This window comes from Pelmatolapia mariae, linkage group LG1 (assembly GCF_036321145.2).
Source record: "Pelmatolapia mariae isolate MD_Pm_ZW linkage group LG1, Pm_UMD_F_2, whole genome shotgun sequence".
NCBI lineage: Eukaryota > Metazoa > Chordata > Actinopteri > Cichliformes > Cichlidae > Pelmatolapia > Pelmatolapia mariae.
In genome coordinates, this window is record NC_086227.1 from 33,418,097 (window position 1) to 33,440,230 (window position 22,134).

General features: G+C 38.4%; 1 protein-coding gene across 1 annotated transcript in view; it reads right to left on the reverse strand.

The window, feature by feature from the left end:
* The window catches only part of LOC134631232 (thrombospondin type-1 domain-containing protein 4-like), a 45,043-nt gene extending 24,866 nt beyond the window's left edge, over window positions 1-20,177 (reverse strand). Inside the window, exons 1-7 of the mRNA XM_063479371.1 lie at window positions 20,036-20,177; window positions 19,265-19,319; window positions 18,962-19,031; window positions 17,470-17,792; window positions 15,574-16,006; window positions 14,325-14,427; window positions 10,520-10,656 (exon numbers count right to left, since the gene is read on the reverse strand). Coding sequence (XP_063335441.1) covers window positions 10,520-10,656; window positions 14,325-14,427; window positions 15,574-16,006; window positions 17,470-17,792; window positions 18,962-19,031; window positions 19,265-19,293 — 1,095 coding nt within the window. The 5' untranslated portion in view covers window positions 19,294-19,319; window positions 20,036-20,177. The remainder of the gene's footprint in view (window positions 1-10,519; window positions 10,657-14,324; window positions 14,428-15,573; window positions 16,007-17,469; window positions 17,793-18,961; window positions 19,032-19,264; window positions 19,320-20,035) is intronic.
* Between the last annotated feature and the right edge of the window lie 1,957 nt (window positions 20,178-22,134).

Genomic DNA, 22,134 nt, shown 5'->3' on the forward strand with positions numbered 1-22,134 from the left:
AGTGAATCACACACTACAATAACAAGGTGACAGTTTGTCTTCCTGCTGTGTTCTCATCAGCACAGTCACGACAACAGCTGCTGTCAAACATAAAAACAAAGTTCTGCTGCCACAACTACACTAGACTTCTTCACTTCTTTACTTTAATGCCAAACATGGGTTTTTTTTTCATATTTTGTTTGTTGTGGGTTTTTTGCTTTTTTACAATTGAATTGATTGGTCAGTCTTTCACATGAGTATCCTCATTTTTTGGCTCTGTCATAATTTTTTCCCAGATAATCTTTGGTGTTAGTGTCTTTAAAACAACTTTGAACCTCTCTCACTAACCTGATGATTACGATGTACCATGTATGATGGACCACAGTTGTGAAACCACAGCCAAAGATATTACTATAATTCTTTTATCGTCTTGTCTTTTGTATGAGGCAGCTCAAAACTGCACAGTGTTTATCCTGCTTAAGTGATAAGTGAAGAAAGTGTATAAGAGTTTTTGATAGCTAATGTCAAAGTCAAATGAGTTTATACATCTGCTGGCGGGGTTTCATTAATAGAGCTGTTAGAATTAGACGTCATCAGATAAAATCGTATTCACGGTGGAGTTTGACCCTGAGCAGCAAGAACCTGGAGGAGAGCACAGAAAACCCATACATACCTATTCACACCTGCAGTTCTTAACTTATTTTAAAATAAGTCCTCCTGACCACATATTGAGTGCTTGAGATCACTGACATTCCAAACAAACCGATGAGGCATTAAATGTCCTCAACTGTCTCTTCATTTGACAGCCACCCAGACAGCAGCAAATTACTGTCAACAGGCGTCTCTCTGAAGAAGACCTCTGTGACATCTGAGTGCTAAAAATACAGTTTTGTATCCATATAGTATACCCTCATAAACCTGTATGGGAGACCGGGAGACATTAGGAGTCATTGCTCTATTTGTAGTTCAACAGGTTGTTTATCATCCATCTAATGTACCATACATTAGCTAAAGCCCACTCACTGCTGTTAATCTGTTGTATCAGCCAATTATCCCCCTACCTCCAACAGCCTTGTTTTCCAGGTATTCCATTCCTATACAGAAACTCCAAAACTATTCAAAGCTATTTAGAAAGGTTAGTTTCTATCTGGTGTCCTCCTTAACTAAACATGTCGAGCCCACTGCTTAGTTGCAGTCACAAAAACATGATCATCAAGGCAAGAGAGGGATCAAATAAAAGATGGAAGGTAAAGGTAAACTGTGACAAAAAAAGCATCACAGGCTGAAAAATGAGACCAATATGAAATCTACAGCTCAGTAGATACAGAGAAACAATGTGGTTCTATCAAACCAATTATGTAACTATTTAGTATATAAATTATAATTTCCTCATAACAGTCAACGTTTTCCTTAGTTTTTGGTTGCTTATCATGTAAACTTATTTATCTACCAATATCTAGGGAAGGTATTTTAAGAGGAAAAGTGCTTGTACAAATAGTTTATTTCTGCTGACACCCATATTTAATGTGCCAGCCCAGATGTTGTTTAGCTGAGCTGTGAGAATATGATCAGGAAATGGAAGTTCAAACACTTTTGCTCTTCCTGTGGTCATATAGCCCCATGTGGAGGCTAATGACTCAGACAACACAGCAACAAAAGTCTACAGCTAGTCCAGCAGCTCTTACAATAACCTTATAGCACTGACACTGATGTTTACTATGTTCAGCTACTCAGTTTAATGTGTTAATATGCCAACTTCTCTTAATTTGAAGTAAACAAAAAGCCCTCGATTAGCATTCATCTACATTTGATCATGAACTAATGGACAAATTGAAATGTGGATATAATAATGGTACCTTGTAAAAGTTAAGGAAACCTATTATATAATAAAATTGCCCACAGTGGGCATTAATGAGTATACCAAATTTAATGCCAATCAACGCAACAGTTGTCTGAACATGATGGCAAAACATAAAAGAATCATGAACGACAAAATTATTAGTCACTCTAGGTATCAGCCATGTAATTAATGTAATTCAATAACTGCCAAGACATTTTCTTATTAAAAAAACAAACAAATCTGACCCCACAGTTGCACAAATGGAAAACCAAGCTAAGGTTATCAAAATTCTATCTGAAAATGTCATTGCAACTCCTCACTTAACCAGAAGTACAATACAGGAAATACATCAAATGGAGATCCCATCAGATGCAGACACTTTTCTTTCTCACAGCTTGATTGAGGCCCAAGGTTAAATACCCCCCAATCTCCTGAGGAAATACTTTATGAGCTGTAGCAGAAACCAGCAGAGACCAGGAGAGACGTGATGGAGCAGAACAAGTGTCTGACCCCCGAACCTGAAGTGCTGAAGCCTGCTGAAGCTCCACAGGTCACACAGAGGCAGTAACCAGGCCGATGTGGGCCAATTAGAGCCAGTGGGGGGTAGCAGGGGCCCATTAAGATCCAGGAAGTTGAGGCCTGACTAAGACATTAATCTGTCATCTCCCTCACATCTTTATATTCATTTGTCTTAACTGTCATCCAACTGGAATTTCTGTATCCAAGACCCCTGACAGCGACAAGTGCCATAACAAGTGTCTCAGTAACTCTGGTAGGTCCAGTGCTGTGGCTGTATGAACCTGACTTTCCATTCCCTGTATAATACAGCAAGAACCTGTGTCTAAGGAATTTTGTAAGAAATTTGTGTCTTGTTTTCTGTACATTTTATGCTAAATTTTGTTTAAAAAAATTGAAAATGCAGAGTTAAAAATGGAATTACAAGCACATTTCAAGAGCTTTGTGTCTGTGTTAGGAGAGACACCTAATATAGAGCCTTGACAACAAAGGCAAGATGAAACACTATACACCATAACGAACTGAAATACACAAAGCAGTAAGAGCAGGCCCAGCCACACCAAAAAAACAAAACAAAAAAAAACATGGATACAAAAACTCAGAACTGGTTCAAAGTCCCAGGAACTTGACAGAAGTATCAAAAAGCAACACACCATGCCACAATCTAAAGAAACAGCTGACAAGCATAAATCACACCTATCAGTCTGCAAAGGGTTTGGGACTCCAGTGAACTACACTGAGAGCCATTATCTACACATGGTTAAAACTTCAACAATGGTGAATCTTCCCAGGAGTGGCCGACCTATCAGAATTATTCCAAGAGCGCATCAGCGACTCATCCATGAGGTCACAATAGAACCCAGAACAACATCTAAACAACTGGAGGCCTCTCAGCTCTCAGTTAAGGTCATTAAGGTAATTCTGTTTTCTACCAGAAAATCCTGGATGATAGTGTCCGGCCATGGCTTCATGCCCTGAAGCTCAAGCAGTGATTATAAAGACACTAGGAAGTCCACCACTGAATGAAAGAAAATTCAGGGTCCAAGTGACTGTCCATAATCATATCCAATTGTGATGCTTTGAAAAGACATTTAAAAACTTAATGTGCTTTTTTCAAGTTTTATATTAAACACTTTAACCTCCGTGCCAGGTCATACACCATGCTGAAGTATCAGAAGAGCTAAAAGTAAGAATTTCATATCATATCTTTTGATGTATGTCTATTAGCTGAAGACAGGCTCTGTAACCATGCAGTGAGTGATGATGGGGAACACCCTATGAGTGCGCAGCTGGGGCTTGTACTGACAGAGATGGGATTGAGGTATCTCCGCCAGTCTGTGCCAGGTTGGCAGCATATCAGAGCTCTCATCCCCTTTTTAACAAGTCTGTCTGTCCACTACAGTTGGGGATGCATAAAACAGATGCAGCTGTCAGAGTAAAGAAGTGAGGAGTGGCCTTGGCTGTTGTTTGATGAGTTTTGGCCTGAGCCATGCTCTGGGCTCTGGATGCTGGGAAACATGCCAGTCAGAGAGGAAGGCCATTGCTAAGACCTCACCATTGCACCGGGTTGGATATCCCGTAATTCTGTCATCTTCATTAGGAAAGAACAATGCATCAAAACCTATACTGGAATCTGCCTGGTCAACCTTTCAGTGCTTATCAGCAAACATTAATCCTAATAGAGACCAAATTAAAAATATTTTACAGACCAATACAAGACATAATCAATTTATTGTCCACACAGATCAAGAAAATTTAAACTTCAGCTTTCAGAACTGGATTTCCTGATATTTTAGATGGCCCCTGCCTAACTGTGTTGAACAGCAGGGAGTAGTGCAAATCCACTACTGGCTCTGTAATAGTCTAGGAAAGATAGATTTTCTTTCCTCAGGTGGGCCCACCATCATCACTAGAAAAGTGTGTGGTCAGTGATCGCCCTTTAAAAATATACACACCCTTCTCAAATGCACTTCCTCAGTATAAAAAGGAGAGAAGTCACAGCTGCACTGAATTCCCAACATAAAGGGATCTTTCTTCCACTGTTCATCTGAAATGAGTAACTACATTCATAGGACCTGGACTTTCCCATGTGCAGATTGCACATACAGCTCATTGGAAATATTAAATGTTTCTGCTTTTAAAACATAAAGGTGATTGTACAAAAACTTATCAATCAGGATATTAAATGTGCTTAACAAGTCAAAAATTCTGATCATAGACACATAGTCTTATAATTTTACTAAAATTATTAACTGGTTTCTTTAACACTTTACATGTGATATATATAACAGTTTAACAGTCTAACCTAATCCCTATGGAACCAAAAGAACCTTTTGATTACATGTCCATAGCCATTTATGTGTTAATGTCCTGAACAATGACTAACTGTTTAGCTTGATTTTTCTGTGTGGAGTTAGCATGTTCTCCTCGTGCATAAGGACTCCTGGAGCCCAGCTTCCTCCTACAGTCTAAAGACACACACGTTAGGTTCACTGGTGAACCTGAACTAGCTGTAGGAGTCAATGAGAGCATGAATGGTGGTCTGTGTTTCTCATTTATCTTCTCTTTCCCATAGTTTGTATTTTGTCCTTTTTCTTTAATGGTCTCATTTTTTTTCTCCTTCTCTTACCCCTCACCCCAGAGTGATCACAGTAGATAGCTGACCCATCATCCAGTTAAAAAGAGGTTCTTTCTCACTACTGTCACCTGATGCATACATTATCATCTGATTGTTGGGGTTTTCTTACTAATATTGTGGGGGTCTCTACGAATCTTGACCTATCCAGGATGAATGAGATGAAAACTGGAACTTAGGCTAAGTAAATGGATGGATGGATACTGTAAAAACAAATGGAAAGCAAGGGCAAGAACAAGAGAGTAATCCTGAAATCTGCCAAGCACTTTACCATACAGAACAAATGATCCATGTGAAGCCACCAACCAACGGGTCCAATCTCAGGGGCATGTTACCCACCCTAATAGACTCTGACCACTAAACCCACAAGCGGCATGTGTTTAGCCTGTAACCAAGCACATCTCCAAAATGTTATGCCATTTTAAGTGCACATGCAGCAGGAAATTTCAATATAGTCAGTGAATTGAGAATAAAATACCATAAATTTGTCCAATCAGAAGAAAAGAAATCATAGTCAATTAGGTGTCTGTCCATCAGGTTAAAAAAATATGTGACCAAGTCCAAAGGTCAGAGGAAGAGAAAGAACAGAGGAGGGCAGTTATATGCATAATATTAAAGATGTCATGGACCACAGTAACTATGAACTGTGAGGTAAAAGGCCATGTTTTCTCTGTAATCAGTAACAGATCATCACCACAGCAAGCGCATAACTTTTATGGTTTGAATATGGAGAGATCAAATAACAAACTCATTGAGACACATTTCCTCCTAACCCGAAAATATAGTCCAAATGTTATGAATTAATTTTTCATTATTATGATTAAGCATCAAAAATTTGCTTGTGGTCACGGTTGAAAACCACAATGAGACCAATATGAATTCCACAGCTAAAATAACCTCCAGACACTAGTGCAAAGGTTTGTGGGTTTGTTTGTTTTTTCTTAAAAAGAAAGAAAAACATTCAAGATTTAAAGAAATATTAAAGAGCTGTGAGGTAGTGGTTGTAACATGGGACTGTAACAATGATTTAAACTCATGACTTTGTTCCCTTGCTCTCCCTGACCGCTCATCTGTGTTGTTACATGTCAGGGGTGGGCAGCCTTTTTCTCCTGCAGGCCACAAGGACTTAGATAAAGCAAAAAAAGCCATAAACTGGATAACTGAATCAAAATGTAGGTAAAGGTTACACTGAAAATGTTATTAACATTACAATAATCCAAATGCTATTTTGACAGTTAAATTGCCCTACATCTTGCCAACTATCTCATGCACTACTGAACAAGTCACATATAAAACACATTGCACTGGAATCAAACTACCAGCAGCAGAGTCGCTGCAGTAATCTCCCTAGAGATTGCTCAGTATAACGTTGCCTTGAGCATAATGCTAGGGGTTATTTTGATCCTTTTTCAGTATGTGTGAGATGGTCTAGTTCCAGCACAATGATGCACACACATTCACACACAGCTTAAAAAGAGAATTTCCAACAGAGGGAAGGTTCACTCAGTCAGAAAATAGACTATAAGCCTAATAATAATTAATTTAAAAAAAAATCACCTGAGGCAATAATTGGCGCTCCTCATTCTACAAAACGAAGAGCTTGATGTATAAAACACCATGTATCATTTGAGACATGTTATATTAATGTATCTTGTCAGGTGTAAGACAACGTGTTGGGGTAGTCAATCAATACTGTAAAAAAAAAAAAACTGCCTAAGTTATCCAGTAACAATCCATATACAACAACGTATGCAAGTACTTTTAATCAAGCATCATATTTAATTAAATGTGTTCTTCTTATCAAGCTTTATTCTATTAGAATTTAAAGGAAAATAATGTACTTAGTAGGGCATAACAATTATCTAACAGCTCTAGTTACAAGTAAAATTATTTATACAATAAAAGTAAGTAAAATTCATAAAATGTAATGATTGGATATAAATTAAACAATTAACTACATGAGTTAAACTAAAAATAATTAATCTACTAGTTATCTGAAAAAAAAATGGGATAACTGTTTGAGCCCTTGTATAAAGGAAAACATAGTTTTAGATTTGCCACTTATTTAGTTAAATTTTTTAAAAAGTAAAACAATTTATACATTATCTAAAAGATCAATAAAAATGATCCTACAGTCCTGCATGAAACATTTGCTCCAACTCAACTAAATACAACAACAATATTCGGCTTTCACTTTATCTCATGATTAACAATAATTTATTGATCTAACCATTGGTGTAATATGCATGCACCTTGGACTTTTAGTGATATTTACCAATGCCTCCCACTTAATGAACCCATTTTTAATGCAGGATTTGAGAGTTTTTCTAGTGCTTCAGGAAACACTCTGAACCCCTCTCTCATCTGTGGTATCATTTGCTAAAATGATGAATGCTTTAAATATTTACTTTGGAAACATGATACACAAACACTAACTATAAACAGCAAACGTTACACATAATGATTTTTTCCTTCTCGAGAATAGCACACAGTTGGACAAATACCTTTTTTCTCTGGTAATGTGCTTTGGACGTGTTGAAAAATGCACAACAGTAGTATGTGCTATGTACAGACGGGCTCTGACCTGCTGGATCGACTAAGTTTGAATAACTGGTGAAAAATTATTGTATGATTTGGCTCTCATCCAAATACAGAAGCATCAGAGTCTCTGGTAGAGCTCTAGGAGTATATCCGTAACACTTCTCTGTGCCTTGGGGACAGTTTAACAGTTTGTGCAGTAGCTTTGTGTGAGATATCTTCTGATTAATTTGGTGTCAGAGTCTTTTTCTTCACAGAAATGTAATAAGTATTAAGTTTACTGTATATTAATTTTACAACATTTATCACAGTCTGGCAAATAGCCAACAAAAACTTTTTGAGGCAAAAGAAAGTACGCAGATTTTGATGAGACAAAGAGAACACTGAAAACTGCAATTAAAGAAACACAGAGCTTTAAGTGGTGCTATAACAACCATCCAAACACAGACCAAACTCAATTTTTTTAGAGCCAACATTTCCCATATGAGCTAAAAAAATAATAATATCCATCTTGGCCTGCCATTGTTGTTGTCTTTTTGGCCTTCCCATATGGAAAAGAAATAGAAATGACTTATGGCAAACGTTTGGGTTTTTTTATGTCTTATAACATTTACTTGTCTCTTGCTATGATTTACAGTCTTTTTCAAAATTTTCTAATGTAATTATCAGAATTAAGTATTTTAAAAAAGGTTTCTGTGTATTTCTATTCCATGTGGATTACCATGGAGAAACAACTGAAAACAGCAATGAATGTATGAAACATGTCGTAAAATACAATCTGGTATTTAACTCTAAAGCGCTCCTGTTGTAACTTTCAATCATGTAGCTTCAATCTCCAAAAGAACTCACCAAAGTTGCAATAACGTTATATATTTCAGAGGTAACACATTACCCACTATCACACCAGCACGATCGACATTTCCTCTCCAATAAAATGGCAGAACTAGTATACATTATAATGCATTTTAACAGGAAACAATGCATGGATATCCAAAATAGATATAGAGTGAATGGCAGTAAAAATATCATTATTATCATCACCAATCTGGGTTTTAGGCCAGTTACTGGTCAGGTCAGGTATGGAAATGTTACTTCCATACTTGACCTGACCTTGCAGTACTCTCTGCTCATCCATAGAGCATAGTAGTTGGTTGGCTCCTGGGTCCAACTGGGCTTTTAAAAGCAGAGCAGAGCAAACTAAATCACTGAGTAATTTGGTATTTTGATCTGTTGCTCGCATTAACAAGAGATGAGTAGAAAGTTTTAAAATTTTATGTTGAGTGGGACTTAATATCCTAAGCAAACCACTGAATATCAGTAGCTATGATACTTGACTCTAGAAGACAAAGATCAACCCAGTGGTGGCAGAAGAGTAAAAGTTAGAGGATCACATTTAGGTCAGCAGGACTAATCCTGTGGGGATCAATACAATCTCCATCAGAAAAAGTTTTATTATTGAATACTTGACACCACTAATACATTTGACTCCACAAACATTGTGCTACTGATTTGATTTTTAATGTATTCTACTTAAAGGTTTTTAGGTTAGTTTTTTTTTTTTTTTACCAATTAGTTATTGCAGCATTTTGACAAGCTACAGGGTATCATGTTGGGTCACGCAGAGTGCATCAAACCAGCTGACTATCAGCTGATCCAAAGAGGTACCAATGATGACTGACACTTCAAACATTCTGTTCAAGCAGCCAACTTCCCTGCGGTTCCTTCCTGCTCCATGCTGTTGCTGTTGCTACTTATGATTGGATATGCTGCTTTTTCCCTCTACCAGCCCTGCCTCTTTCTACTGTGGTCTTTTTTTATCAATATAATTGCAATGATATCTCTTGTTTTAGAGATTATGTATATTCCATATGTCAGGTATATATCTTCAAGGCCCTGTAACCTCCATGAGGGGAGGGAAAACCTTCACCGCCAACTGCAAACATTTATAAATTCCCACAATAATATGAAATTCCAATCATGGCTCTGATTAAATTAAATTATCCAGATGTTTTCACATTATATCTTGGCTTGTAGCTGGGGGGATGTCCTGTTCAGAAGCCTGGACCAGCTGAGAAAATCTCAGTGGAGCAAGAGATGCAGAACAAAATCTCCTTTTCCGGAAAAACTTCTTATAAGTTTCAGTTTTTAAATAATAAGCCAGAACATCAGAAACTGGAACATAAATGGGCATTTGCAGATTAATCATTTTTGATTCAGACACGCAAAACACAATTTATTTTTGATCATTCAACAGTACCCATGTGAAGGATCACAATGTCGATGAATAAAGTCCGTTAACAGTGAAATGTGAGATCAGAAGGCTTTCTGTCTTGATTAAATCTTAATGTTGCAAAGACTGTTGCTGGATTACAGTTCATGGGAAAGACACTGGGTTAAAAGAGTAAGGTCAGCACAACCAATTGCAATTGAGCCGTGTTTTAAACACATTTCTTGGAGTTAAACCCTGATCAAACAAGAGTTACAGTGAATCCAGCACAATGAATACATACCTAACTATAAGCCCACACAGCAACAGCGTCCTGTTTCCAGTAGGGTAAATTTTTTTATTTTTGCTGCTTTGCGTCACAGATACTATACAGTCATGATTCTTATGCTGTGCTGCCCTCTAGTGCTCACAGCCATCTTTACACCAGCGCTACCACCTAAGTGTGTAAAGGTTTACTTATATTATAAATTTTTTACACTCCATCTGTATATTTGAATCACTGCTGCTTTACCCAAAAAAGAGGTCATGAAGAGAAAGTGAAGCTCCACTCTAAGGTCATGAAGGATGCAGTAGAAATGCAGCATGAAAACATACAGAGCTTGATGATGACATATTATGTTTGATACAAGTGAGAACAGTTAGAACAAAATGTTGCCCATCTCAGCAAAGCCCTGCAGGATCTTGTAAATAGATGTACTCATGTAGCGTGTAGCATTACAATAAATAATACAAAATCCTTCTCTTTTCTACAGTATGTCAGAAAAAGGGTCAGTGTGTGGCCTACCGTACACTTTCCTGCCACACAGAGAGAAGTTTCATTCTGTCCACATGGCGTCCCGTCAATCACCCTTTCTGACTGTCGCACGTAGAACCTGAACCCTATGGCCCGGCAGTTGAGTTCACACTGCTGCTCAATAGGAACTGTAAACAGATTTAGGTATCATGATATAAAGACATATTTCAAGATATGAAAATATGCTGGTTTCACAATACACACAAACAAAAGAAAATAAAAAAAACATCAACACATCACAGATGAATGTGCTGACATCCATCTTTAAATATGTGTACAAAATTTGACACTATCATTGTGTGAATGAAATAAACATAGATTTTACCATTAAATTTATTATTTTGTAACTACATGAAATCCAGCTGGATTTAAAGACTGAATCCACATTGAAATAAATTGCATATGCATATATGATACATGGGGAGTAACTGTCGATTGATCATATATTTAAATTTGCTAATCTTTTCAAGCACATAGGCTTTTGGACACTTTCCGGGCACCATTCTGACCAGGCATATTAAACTTGAGCAGAGGACAAATCAATGGTTTGGGTTTTTGTTGTTGTTGTTTCAAACTGGGAACTGGGTCTAAGGCTATGATGCGAGACCAAATAACAGTCTTCAGTAGAAGACCATAAAGTCCTTATGTAAGACAACATGACCTTAGCATGCCCATTTCATGCCCATCTATAGTTCACAGCATGTTAAAAGGGCGTGAGTGTTTTTGGACTCATCAACCATCCTCTCTGACGTCATCCTCTTCCCCAGAAGAGTTCCAACTGTTAAGCTGCAGTTTTGATAAAATGGAGAATATCCAGTGAACACTGCATTTGCACAAGTGGTCAAACTAGGACTTAAATCAAAAATAGCAGGCACTTTGGAAGCAGCTTAAAGGGAAGGTCATTCCTAAATCAACCATATCTAAATCAAGTGCTGGTTTGCCTTTTATGGCCATATTCACCATATCCACCAAGCTTTTAAATCATAAGAGTTGTTATGGTCATAACAATATAATATTTAAACGCATAATTTACCAAAGCATTAGAGTTCTGTGAAAAAAAGAAGTGTTACAGTTATACCCTGTGGCTGTATTCTGACAAAGAACTAAAACAGCACTGGACTGGCCTTGACTGCTGTTTTAAAATTGAAAGGAGAAATTCTCTCTCTTTAAAATGTTAAACATGTTCTACAAAAAAAGATCTTTAATATTGACAAAGGATTATGTTTGATGCAATAAAAGCTGCAAAGTCTAACCTCTGCTTTCCTTTATTCATGTGCTTTATCAATTAGATATGCTACAAGCCCAAAAGCCAGGCATTTCTTAAACAGATGTACAAGAGTATGTTTAAGCACTGCTCAAGATGGGTGTCAAATGACCCAGACTTAACCTCGTATGTGTACCTGGGGTTATTTAATCTTTACATCTGTCTTATCCATCAGTTAAGGCCACAGCACACAGACAAGATCTCACAATACACATCTGTTTGACAGGATATTAACTCTGGAGGTTGGTATTTCCATTAGCTCAGACAAATGACAGATAGTCAGTTGTTTTGACTGTTGCCTGGATACTTCAGGTGAGTACGTTAAATGAGTTCGTACGTATGAACATTCATCAGTAAGCCTACGGACAGGTGGCATACCGTAGTTCTTACATCAAGCTACATATCAGTTTAAATACGTCATGGGTCAGGCAGCTGAAGATGTAACACAATGTGAACATGCAGTTAACTGTGAAATGTGTGACCTCAGGGTTAGGTGAAGCTACTGACTTTGAGCAGCATTTATTACTTCTTCAACAACACTTTACAGGTATTCAGTCATCTCTGTGTTTTAAACTGAGGTTTAGGTTTTCACTAGGACTGTGTTTGTCAGCCATGCTGGAGAGAGGATATGGGGGCCGTGAGGTGCAGGACATAACAAGAAAAGGAAAAATCACAAAATTTCAAAAATAGCATAAAAATTCAATTCAATTCACATGGAATTTATTGAGAGTAGTACTGAAACAAGAAATTATACTGACCTGTGGCCAGCCAGAGATTTTATAAGATTCTGGGTTTTTTTTTATAAGATTCAACATCATTTTCCTAAAAGTAAAATGATGTTGTCTTTTCTGAAATGTTGTTTTTTTGCCTCTTTTGTGTATGTATGTACATACATACACAAAAGAAGCAAAAAATAATCCCGATATTGACAGCCGTAAACCCCTGCTTTAGTTTTTTAGGGGGATAAATTGAGTACCATCGGTCTCAAACTCTGCAACGTTTGTCTCTGCCAAGAGATTTCATGGCTCAAGCCTCTTGACTTAATCATGTCGCCCTCAGGATGAACTGTTAGCGGCCTCTCAGCTTTTCATCAAGTGGCATCATTAGCTCAAGATTTTTAATAGTAAAAAGTCAGACTCGGTATTGGAATATTTTTTATCTACCTGCAAATTAGGAGAGTGCAAGGGCAAGACCATTACAGTGACGGTACCCCAAATCAATACTGACTGCGAAATTGACATATGTGAGGAAATTTTTCACTTTTTGCCCCTTTTGCTCAGTTAAAGACAGTAGACACACAGTGTCATTGTTATATGCTATCTGTTATTCTGGGGTAAATATGCATTTAATTCTAAAATAAAGTGAAAATTAATTTATTTGTAGCTCTGGCTCTCTATACCACTACAATAGATTTTAAAATCAAATTAGTTATATGACAATGAAGCCATGAGCTTTGAGCTTTATTTCAAGGGTTTAACAAAATCACTGCATTAACTGTTTAAGAATTTTTATACACATTTTCAGAAACTAAAAAACTAACTGACAGTTGACTAACAAACAGTTTCATGGCCAGGTGAGGCTTTTTTTTCATTTTATTTTATTGCAAATGCAGGAAACATAATATCTGACATTGATCCAAAGTTTTGAATTAATCTTTTATAGGATTCCACTGTAATTTTAAATATGAGGCCCAAACAAATGCCAGTGCAAGTAAAGGTGCCATCATGAGATTGAAAGACCAAAATAAGCCTCAGAGAGAGAACAAAAAACTGTAGGACTAGCCAAATCAAAAATCTGGTATATTGTTAAAAAGAAGGAGTGCTTTGGCCAGCTCAGTACTAAAGTACACAACGACCATTATTTTCATGATTAAGAAAAATTATTTTTCAACTAGTCAATTTGTCAATACTGCAAGAGTTTCTCAAGGTAAATAAATGGGATCAGTCACCTGATCTCAATCCAACAGGGTATGCTTTTCAGTTATGAAATATAAAAAAGTAGCAACTGAGGGCAGCTGCAGAAAAGGCCTGGCAAAGCATCTCCAGAAGGGAAACACAGCATTTTATGATGTCCATGGGCTCTAGACTTCAGGTGGTTACTGACTAAAAAGGATTTTCATCCAAGTATTAAAAACAATCTCTGTATACAATCCTTACAGACAGTCATCTCGTTCTCGTCTCTAACAAAAACTAATATGTCAGGATGTATAATCCTAACATATTAGTTTCCTGCTTATATGTTTTGCATTTTAAAGAGAAAAAAAGTCATACTGCTTGTATATACAATCCTTACAATTATTTTTGAATGTAAAAAAGTCTTTAATTCTTAAACAGTTAATACAAAGTTATGTGACGACTCTGAATTAAAGCAGAAACTCTACATTTTGATCATATATTGACTGTCTGATTGACTGTCAACTATGGTGGTGTACAGAGGCAAAACTACAAGAAATTTTGTCTTTGTCCCACAGATTATGAACCTAGCCATATATACAGTTTATGTATGCTCACACTGCTCATAAATGTAACCTACCCTCATTAAAAGGTTCCCATTCGTACAGTCTGCCCATGAAAGGTTGGTTGTTGTAAGATGAACACTGGCCAGCCCGGATGTGTCTGCTGGATGGGGGACAGGCCTGTGGAAGGACCAGTGAAATACAAACATGCATTTATTTTCCATGAAAACACCAAGTCCGACAGGTAAATCCCTTTGTAACTACAACCGCGTCTCACTGTCACGCTCTGTAGCCACTGATTTACTGATTGCTACAGTGAGCCTTCACTGTTTTAACTGTTTCCACTCCTCCACTTGTAGCGCTGTCTTTTTAACAAAAGCACTTAGATTCCAAGCATATATGAAGGCTCCAGAGTGAAACCCAACCTCCCTTAAGTCTCCATACATTATATCATTTGTCTAAACAAGACTGGTCTGCCTTACTTTACTTGAATATCTGTCATCACACAACATAGAGACAATGTGCAGAACCACAGGCTATTTCAATTCATTTTAATGCACAGAATCAATTCAATAACCTAGAAGCTTATCCACATACTCATGCATTTAAGCTGGTGTTTAACTCGTGAAGGTGCTGTATGAGTTATTAAGATTATGGGTTTTTCCCTAGTAATTTAAATAAGGTTTAATGTTTGATTCAAACACACAGACAAGTGCAGCTCTGTGGTGAGCTCTGCTATAAAACATCCACTCATAAGTTCAGTATCTCAATCAAAAACTTTACAAAAATAGATTCTGAGATGGTTTTGAAGATTGGTTTCAAGTTTGAGCGGTGGCCATGTGGCTCTGGAAAAGTATCACACCCAAAGCTAATGAGTCCACTACAGTGCAATAAATAGCATATCTGTCTAGTTTCTAATTAATATTAGGTGTTCTTGTTCATTACTTCAACTCAGTCAATGACAATTTGACTAATAAACTCTAAACACATTTGAACCAGGTCTGATTATCTGAATTAAACTGTTATGGTAGTAGAGGACACATCTACTACATGTCTAAATGCTACAAACAATAAATGAACCAAACAGTATATTCTATTTCCACGAGGGACATCTTGCATTCCTTGCCTTCTGTCAGACATAAATTTTGGAATTCATGTAAATGTGTTCTTTTCCTCATCAGAGCTTCAAAGTTAAAACTAATGGTTTATAATTTGAATGCTAGTTTTTCCTTTGCACACATAAAACAAAAGGAGCATTAAAAATAATAAAATCCCTATTACTAACAAACCAGTCTGAGAATACAAACAAAACGCAGACTTGCATACATTACTGTTGCAGATCCTGTAGCGAGCATGCTCCCCAGTACAGAAGGAAGAAGGCAGAGGGTTGTAAGGTCTCACTTGATGCTGCTTAGGATTGGACATGTGGCTGCCTGTATGGTGCTCCTGTTGGACCTCAGCCTTGTTGGCTGAACTAGGCTGGTAAAGGGGAGCCCAGATTTGGTTATTTCTGGGATGCTGTGTCCTGGCATTCATGTAGGGTCTGCTGTAGAGATGGAGATTGCTGGAAGCATTAGGGTTGTTTAACCTGTGGCTACCATGGCCTCTAGCTGTGGGGTGGTGGGAATTAGCTGCAGCAGAGCGTCTGTGTCTGTGTGGGCGAGGGATCTTAGAGCCCTGGCCTGTATCCATCTGCAATGAAGCAACATAGGGCGCCCTTCCATAGCCGTACTTCCCTGGGATAATGTTTGTTACCCTCCTGAAAGCACAAACATGAGGATATTAACACTTAGTGTGCAAGTGTAGTTATCACTTCATCTCTAGGCTACACATGTCCCTATCAAATACCACAGAACTGAATCCAGTCTGCTACCGTATTTTTACCGACAATGTTTTAAACTTGAATTAATATCTTTTTTTATTGGAAAGGTTTAGGTTTAGCTAAATGCCATCTTTTATTGAAGAAAATGTCAAGGCCCGTCTTCTGAACTACAACTTTTGTGATGCACCAGGATCTCATTGGCAGAATTCTGGGAGCTTTTGTTGTTATTTGGCTCCTTCGATTCCAACTCAAACAACCCCCCATTACTCAGCTGTCAGTGCTATTTGTTTAAAGGCAACCACAACAGGAAGGAGGTCACAAAGCTGCCAAGCACAAGCCGGGCTTTTGATTCCAACTATAAAAGACTAGTTTCCACTGGAGGGCAGTCAGATGTGCCCACAATGATGGCTCCAAAGAGTCACTTTTAGGCTGCGCTGCTCAGCATGCAGCACAGCCATACATGACTTACTGAAAAAGCACAGAAGCTGATATACTTTTATTAAAAAAAGGCTTATTGTGCCTTATAACACATCAACATAGTCGTATAAAATGCATAGATATAGAAATATGTATTGCAATATTTTTTTATTGGTTCAAATGTTAAACATTTTGTATTTTTCAGATAAAAAGTTTGGTAGTTTAAGTAGTCGCAGGGTCATGAATTCTGACAGTAACCTGGTCATAAGTCATAGCAGACTGCACTTTTAACTAGTGTGTGGTTGTGGAAAAGGGGGTAGGGGAGGTTGTATACAGAAGACACAGAGGGGAAAGGATGATGTTAATTTCGTATAATGGTCTTGACCGATAACATTGCCAAACAGTTATGAGTTGACTGAAATTAAGTAAAACATCCTCGTTCACTCCACCATATTTACATAGTGTGTCTAACCATCAGTGTCACAGAGTACGTCACAGTCAAGCAGGATGAAATATGGAAAATAATTTTTGACATTGTACTTTTTGTCAGGATAGCTCAACCTGTGCCAGATGCTACATTAGTCATCTTCCACCATGACACGCTATATGGACTAAAAGCAGTAATTGCTGGGCCCAACTTCTTTTCATTTGCAATGCCCCTGTCTGTTGGGTCAGGTTGCTATTGTGCTGGCAACCTGTAGTCTGTACTCTGTACTGGCATTTATTATTCATAGTTTATTTATTATTACTACAGTTATATAGCCAGAGGACCAAAATTCCCCTGCATATTATTTTTCATTGTGGCCTAAATGAATGCCTGGGTACTCATTATGTATCACAACATTTTTTTTGTTGCTGATCTGTATCTAAATCATCTGCTATTTTAAAACAAATACAATTACAAATACATCTATTAGATTGCTTTTGGTCCTACAATTAATCCCATGTCTCTGTGCAGAATAATATCTGCTAAAAGTGTGTACCTGCGCCCACCAGGCCTGTTCTCCTTCTCTTTTCTCAGCTCTCCACGGCTGCTGCTGTTGTAGGGTCTGACTGTGCTGCGGTGCAGAGGAACTGTAGGCCGAAGAGCTGAAACTATACGGCCTGGTTGATGAGGCTGAACACCAGCCCCTCTGGAGGGGTACTGAGATGGAGCGTACACAGGTAGGCAGGGCCTAGTCTGTTCTTGTACTCCTTTTCCACAGGTCCGGGAGCAAGCTGACCAGACACCCCAGACACCCCAAGATCCCTGAATTTCTCCATGCTCTGCCCTAACTTCCTCTTGGTGCTCTGCCCTCTGAGGAACCTGCATGGAAATGAAACATCAATTAAGGGCATCACAAAGTGCAAAGACGTGGAAAAGTGCTGCAAGATCTGAGTGCCAAGGATTTGTGGAAAGCCTCATCAAGACTTTAATCTTTAAAGATCATGGCTTTGAATAAAAGCTTACATTGGGGACCTCATCACATCACCACAACTATCCTGCCTCTCTGCCCCCCACCAGTGCTCATGAAATAGACCTCTGTTCATGGGAATAAAGGCCTGATTTGGCTGATTAGTGGGTGTCTGTTTGTGGTCTCTCCCCTATTGGCTACCTGTGCTTCTCACTATTGACTGTATCCCTCTGTGTCGCTGTGCCAGGGACATATTAGCAGCGATCACTCTCTGCTCTCTGTTTGAGGAATTTGCCAGCAGGAGTCCTTTTCCAAACTGCCTTTATCCGCAAAGTTGCGTGGAAATCCTGTCTTTAAGGAGCGCTTTGTCGCCTTTCACAACAACCTCTCTGGGCAAACACATGGCTGTAGTAAAAGCTCAGCTGCCTTTGACTTTTAGTGGATGGAAAGAGAATACAAAAGCAGTAGGGAGAGTTGGCAGGGAGCTTCTTCTGCTGTCAGTCAGCCTGTGCAGCTATTCAGGGAAGCCCTGGACCACCCCTCCACCTCTTCTGCAGCTTCGGCTTTTGTAACCCAAAGCCACTGTCATCTCTGGGTCACCCAAAGGTCACACAGCTGGACCCCCAGTAGAAATACACGGAGGCAATTCACACACACACCCTTCTTTCTGACAGTTCTGTTGGTCAGCCATCTTCCATTACTTGTGTTTCTGCGGGGGTCAAGAGGTGGATTGCTGACAACTAAAATCAGCCCTCTTTGTTTGGCTAAGGCCGACAGATGTTTTCACTTTCCGTCTCTACAAGTACAGATTGTCACCGTGATCAGGTTACCCCTCTCATTCACTGTTTTGGGTGGCATTTGGCTGTGCTGGTGAGAAACAATCATGCATGCCATCTTTGGAGATGAGGATTCCTGTCTCTTTTTCCAACCAAGCAATTAGACTAAAAGATAAAACACCAAAAAGAAAAATTCCAGGAAACATTTGATGGAGGTCTACCATCATGAGAATTAGGACATCAAGCAAATCACACAAGTTAGAACACTGACATATTTTTCTAGTAGCTCCATCTCCCATGCTCACCTTTCTGTGGTCTGTTGTGTGCTGGCTGCCCAGGGGATCTGACCAAAGTAACAATAGCAGCATAGACAGTCTGTACAAACCAGAGAGAAGTAATTACTGGTCATATTTACAGCTTTACTCCAACTGGTTTATTGGCTTACAATATAAATTATCATTTGCTACTGAAATATTGCTGAAATACTGAAATACTGTTATTCAGCTGCTATTAAGGATAATCAGAGAATGAGTCAGTCTCACAAAAAATGGGAACACAGACATAAATCTGAAGTTAACCACAAATGAATGCACCTGATATTAATTTACCTGACAGTCCAGACACAGCCTCCTTTCATAGTTCCTGGTTTCTTAAAGCTGTACACTTAAATGTAAAAAGAGAAGTTGACATTAGCATGCACCTGAGTGGTGGTGACATTTTCAGCTCTGATGTGAGGCTACAGTCCAGAAGCTTCAGAGAGTTAGATTCTGTCTAATCACTGTCCATCTACAGAACAGACTCAGTTCACCTTTTTAGCTTGGCATATATTCAAAGGAAACGCTGATTCTATCAAAACTGGTACCTTTTTTTTCCTACCACATCACTCTAGAATCCATTTGAAAAAGACTTTTACCCACCTGACCCTGTGATGACCTCTTAACTTCTGGAATCTAAAAACTGCATCACCGCTGACAGCAGGTTTGAGTTGCAGTAAGAGAAAAACTTTCACCTGTCACCCCTTACCCTATGACCTAGGCCTTCTTTGCACATTTCCTACATGAATTTTATTGACATAAATGAAATGGTCAAAAAGACCTGAAAACTGCCACTTAGCAAACACCGGGAAAACACTGAAAGGTGAATGGGGTGGTAGATAATTAGTTGTGCTGCATATCATCGAGTTTAACTTTAGAGCACACTTTTTAAAGGTCGCCCAGCAGACAGTAACTTTCGATTAATTACTGCGATTCTTCCCTCAGAGCAGGACGCCACTTCCCGTAATACACATTCACTTTACTCGCTGTGAGGATTAATTTATTATAGTTAAAGAAAAATGATAATAGTATGACAGAAAGGCCTATAGCATCATCTCCACCTACCTGTACTTTTAGTTACTGACGCGTGTATGGTGAAGTTATTTGCTGCCTCACTGTAAGTTCTAGGTCCTATCAACGCGCAATCCTCATGGTCGAAACATTAATCCAGGTAGAAATGCAGGGCTTCATCTAGAAACTTGCTGCTGAGCCATGTAAATCAGTTAATCCGTACCAGAGTTGTGAAACAAATCCAGGCAGAGTGTAAACTCCAGACTCTAATCATCACGGTGACTCCGGTGGTTCTACTTTTACGCACAAAGCCACTGAATGACAGAAAGCTGGATACTGACACAACGCACAGAATGCGCCCTCTGCTGCGCCCCCTGCCGCTGTGACTACGTTATCTGACTGTGTGTGTTTGTGTCTCGTGTAAATATTGAGGTGTGCGCCTCCTTTCCAATTCCGCGAAAGGTGGTGGCGAGCTTAGATGTATTTATGTGTAAAGTGAGAGGGAAGTGGGGGGGTTTTATGTTCCTCTCCAAAGTCTTTTCGACACTCCTCTCGCCATGAGCTGCCCATGTTGGAGCCACATGCAGGTAAACGATCTCCTTAATCAAGTCAAAGCTACTCCCGTGTCTCTGACAGAGGTCACAAAAAGGATCTAAGTGCTGAAAAACTGAAATGCTGGTGTATTAGCTGCATTTAGCTTTTGTTCTCTAACACTGCATACGACAGCGCCCCAAGGACGCCAGTAACTCATATTTGTGAGGGTTATTTTGTAATACAACTTTCAAAATATTGCTCGAGTCTTTGTAAAACTTGCAATAGTTTTAATCAGCAGCAATTAAAAACAAACTCAATATATAAAATAACAAAACAGCAAAGTTAAAGGGCAGTTTTATCAAAATAATGTTTCCCCTTCTTGCCACAAATAAAATACAGTCAGGACTCATTAGATAATCTAGTTCATGCCTCTGTAACATGATCATTTTTTATCTAGCTTCTACAAAATGACAGAGTCATTGAAGAAACTGTTCTGAAAGAAATGTAATTTGCACAGTATTGTTTGCATGGTTTTATTGTTTGGTCATCCAATAAACCAACTCATAGTGCTATATGTACAGCTTTACCTATACTGTTCCAATACTGGGAAAATGCAGAAAACCACAAAACAGTGAATTTAAACTATAATTCAGACCAAGAATTGTCTTGTTTTTTTCCAGGATGTCTCAAAGGAGCAGACTTCATTAAGTGGGATTGGTACTCGGATGTAGCCAAAGCAAATATACAAAAACTGGATAATCTAAGACTTTTTAGCTAAATGAAAACTGGAGGCATTTTTATATGAGGTAGGTCACATGTAGAGTAACATTTGGCTTCAGGCTTGAATCACAGACATTTGCTGTTTTATTTTTGCAGAGTGAAAAAGCTCACCGTATTGTTCTCTTCAGTCTGTTTATTTAGTTTGAAAAAACAGAGCTATGCATAGCAGAGTGGTTTATACCACAGCAGCTTATTATAGCCATCATTCATAAACATGCAGCCTTTATTATAGAGTATAGCCAACATAATCTACAAATATTGTGAAATCAGTATGCCAATATGTCTGTGCAGCCTAAGTCTGTGCATAGAGATCCATCACCAGTGGTACTGGTGGCACTATGTACCACTGCACTGCAGTATGTCTCTTTGCAGTATGGGGAGTAAAGTAAAGGGAGCTTGCCCCCACTGACTTTTCTCACTAGTGCATAGATGCTGAGACTGCTCAGGCATTTAACCTTGACGTTTTTAAACCTTTCGTAGACAAACAATACTGTTTCAAATGATTGCCTGACAGTCTGTCTAGACAAGATTTAAAGACAGTGGACACTACTGTCTCACACAAGGTGAACATGTACACTGTCTCTGGACAACACTCAAAAAATTTTCATGAATGTGTCTAAAAGGAGCATTAGAATGACAAGCTATAGTGAAGCACCATCTCCCTTTATTTATTTACATTTTTTTAAGGGTTAATGTAAGTTGATCTTCGGGGGAAATTTATTTTGCAATCTACATCTAACTCATTATAATTCTGAAATGTAATTGATTAACTAACAAGTCAAACCACTGTTTCAGATCATTATTTTTTGCAGCACATGGCTCACAATAAACAATACACT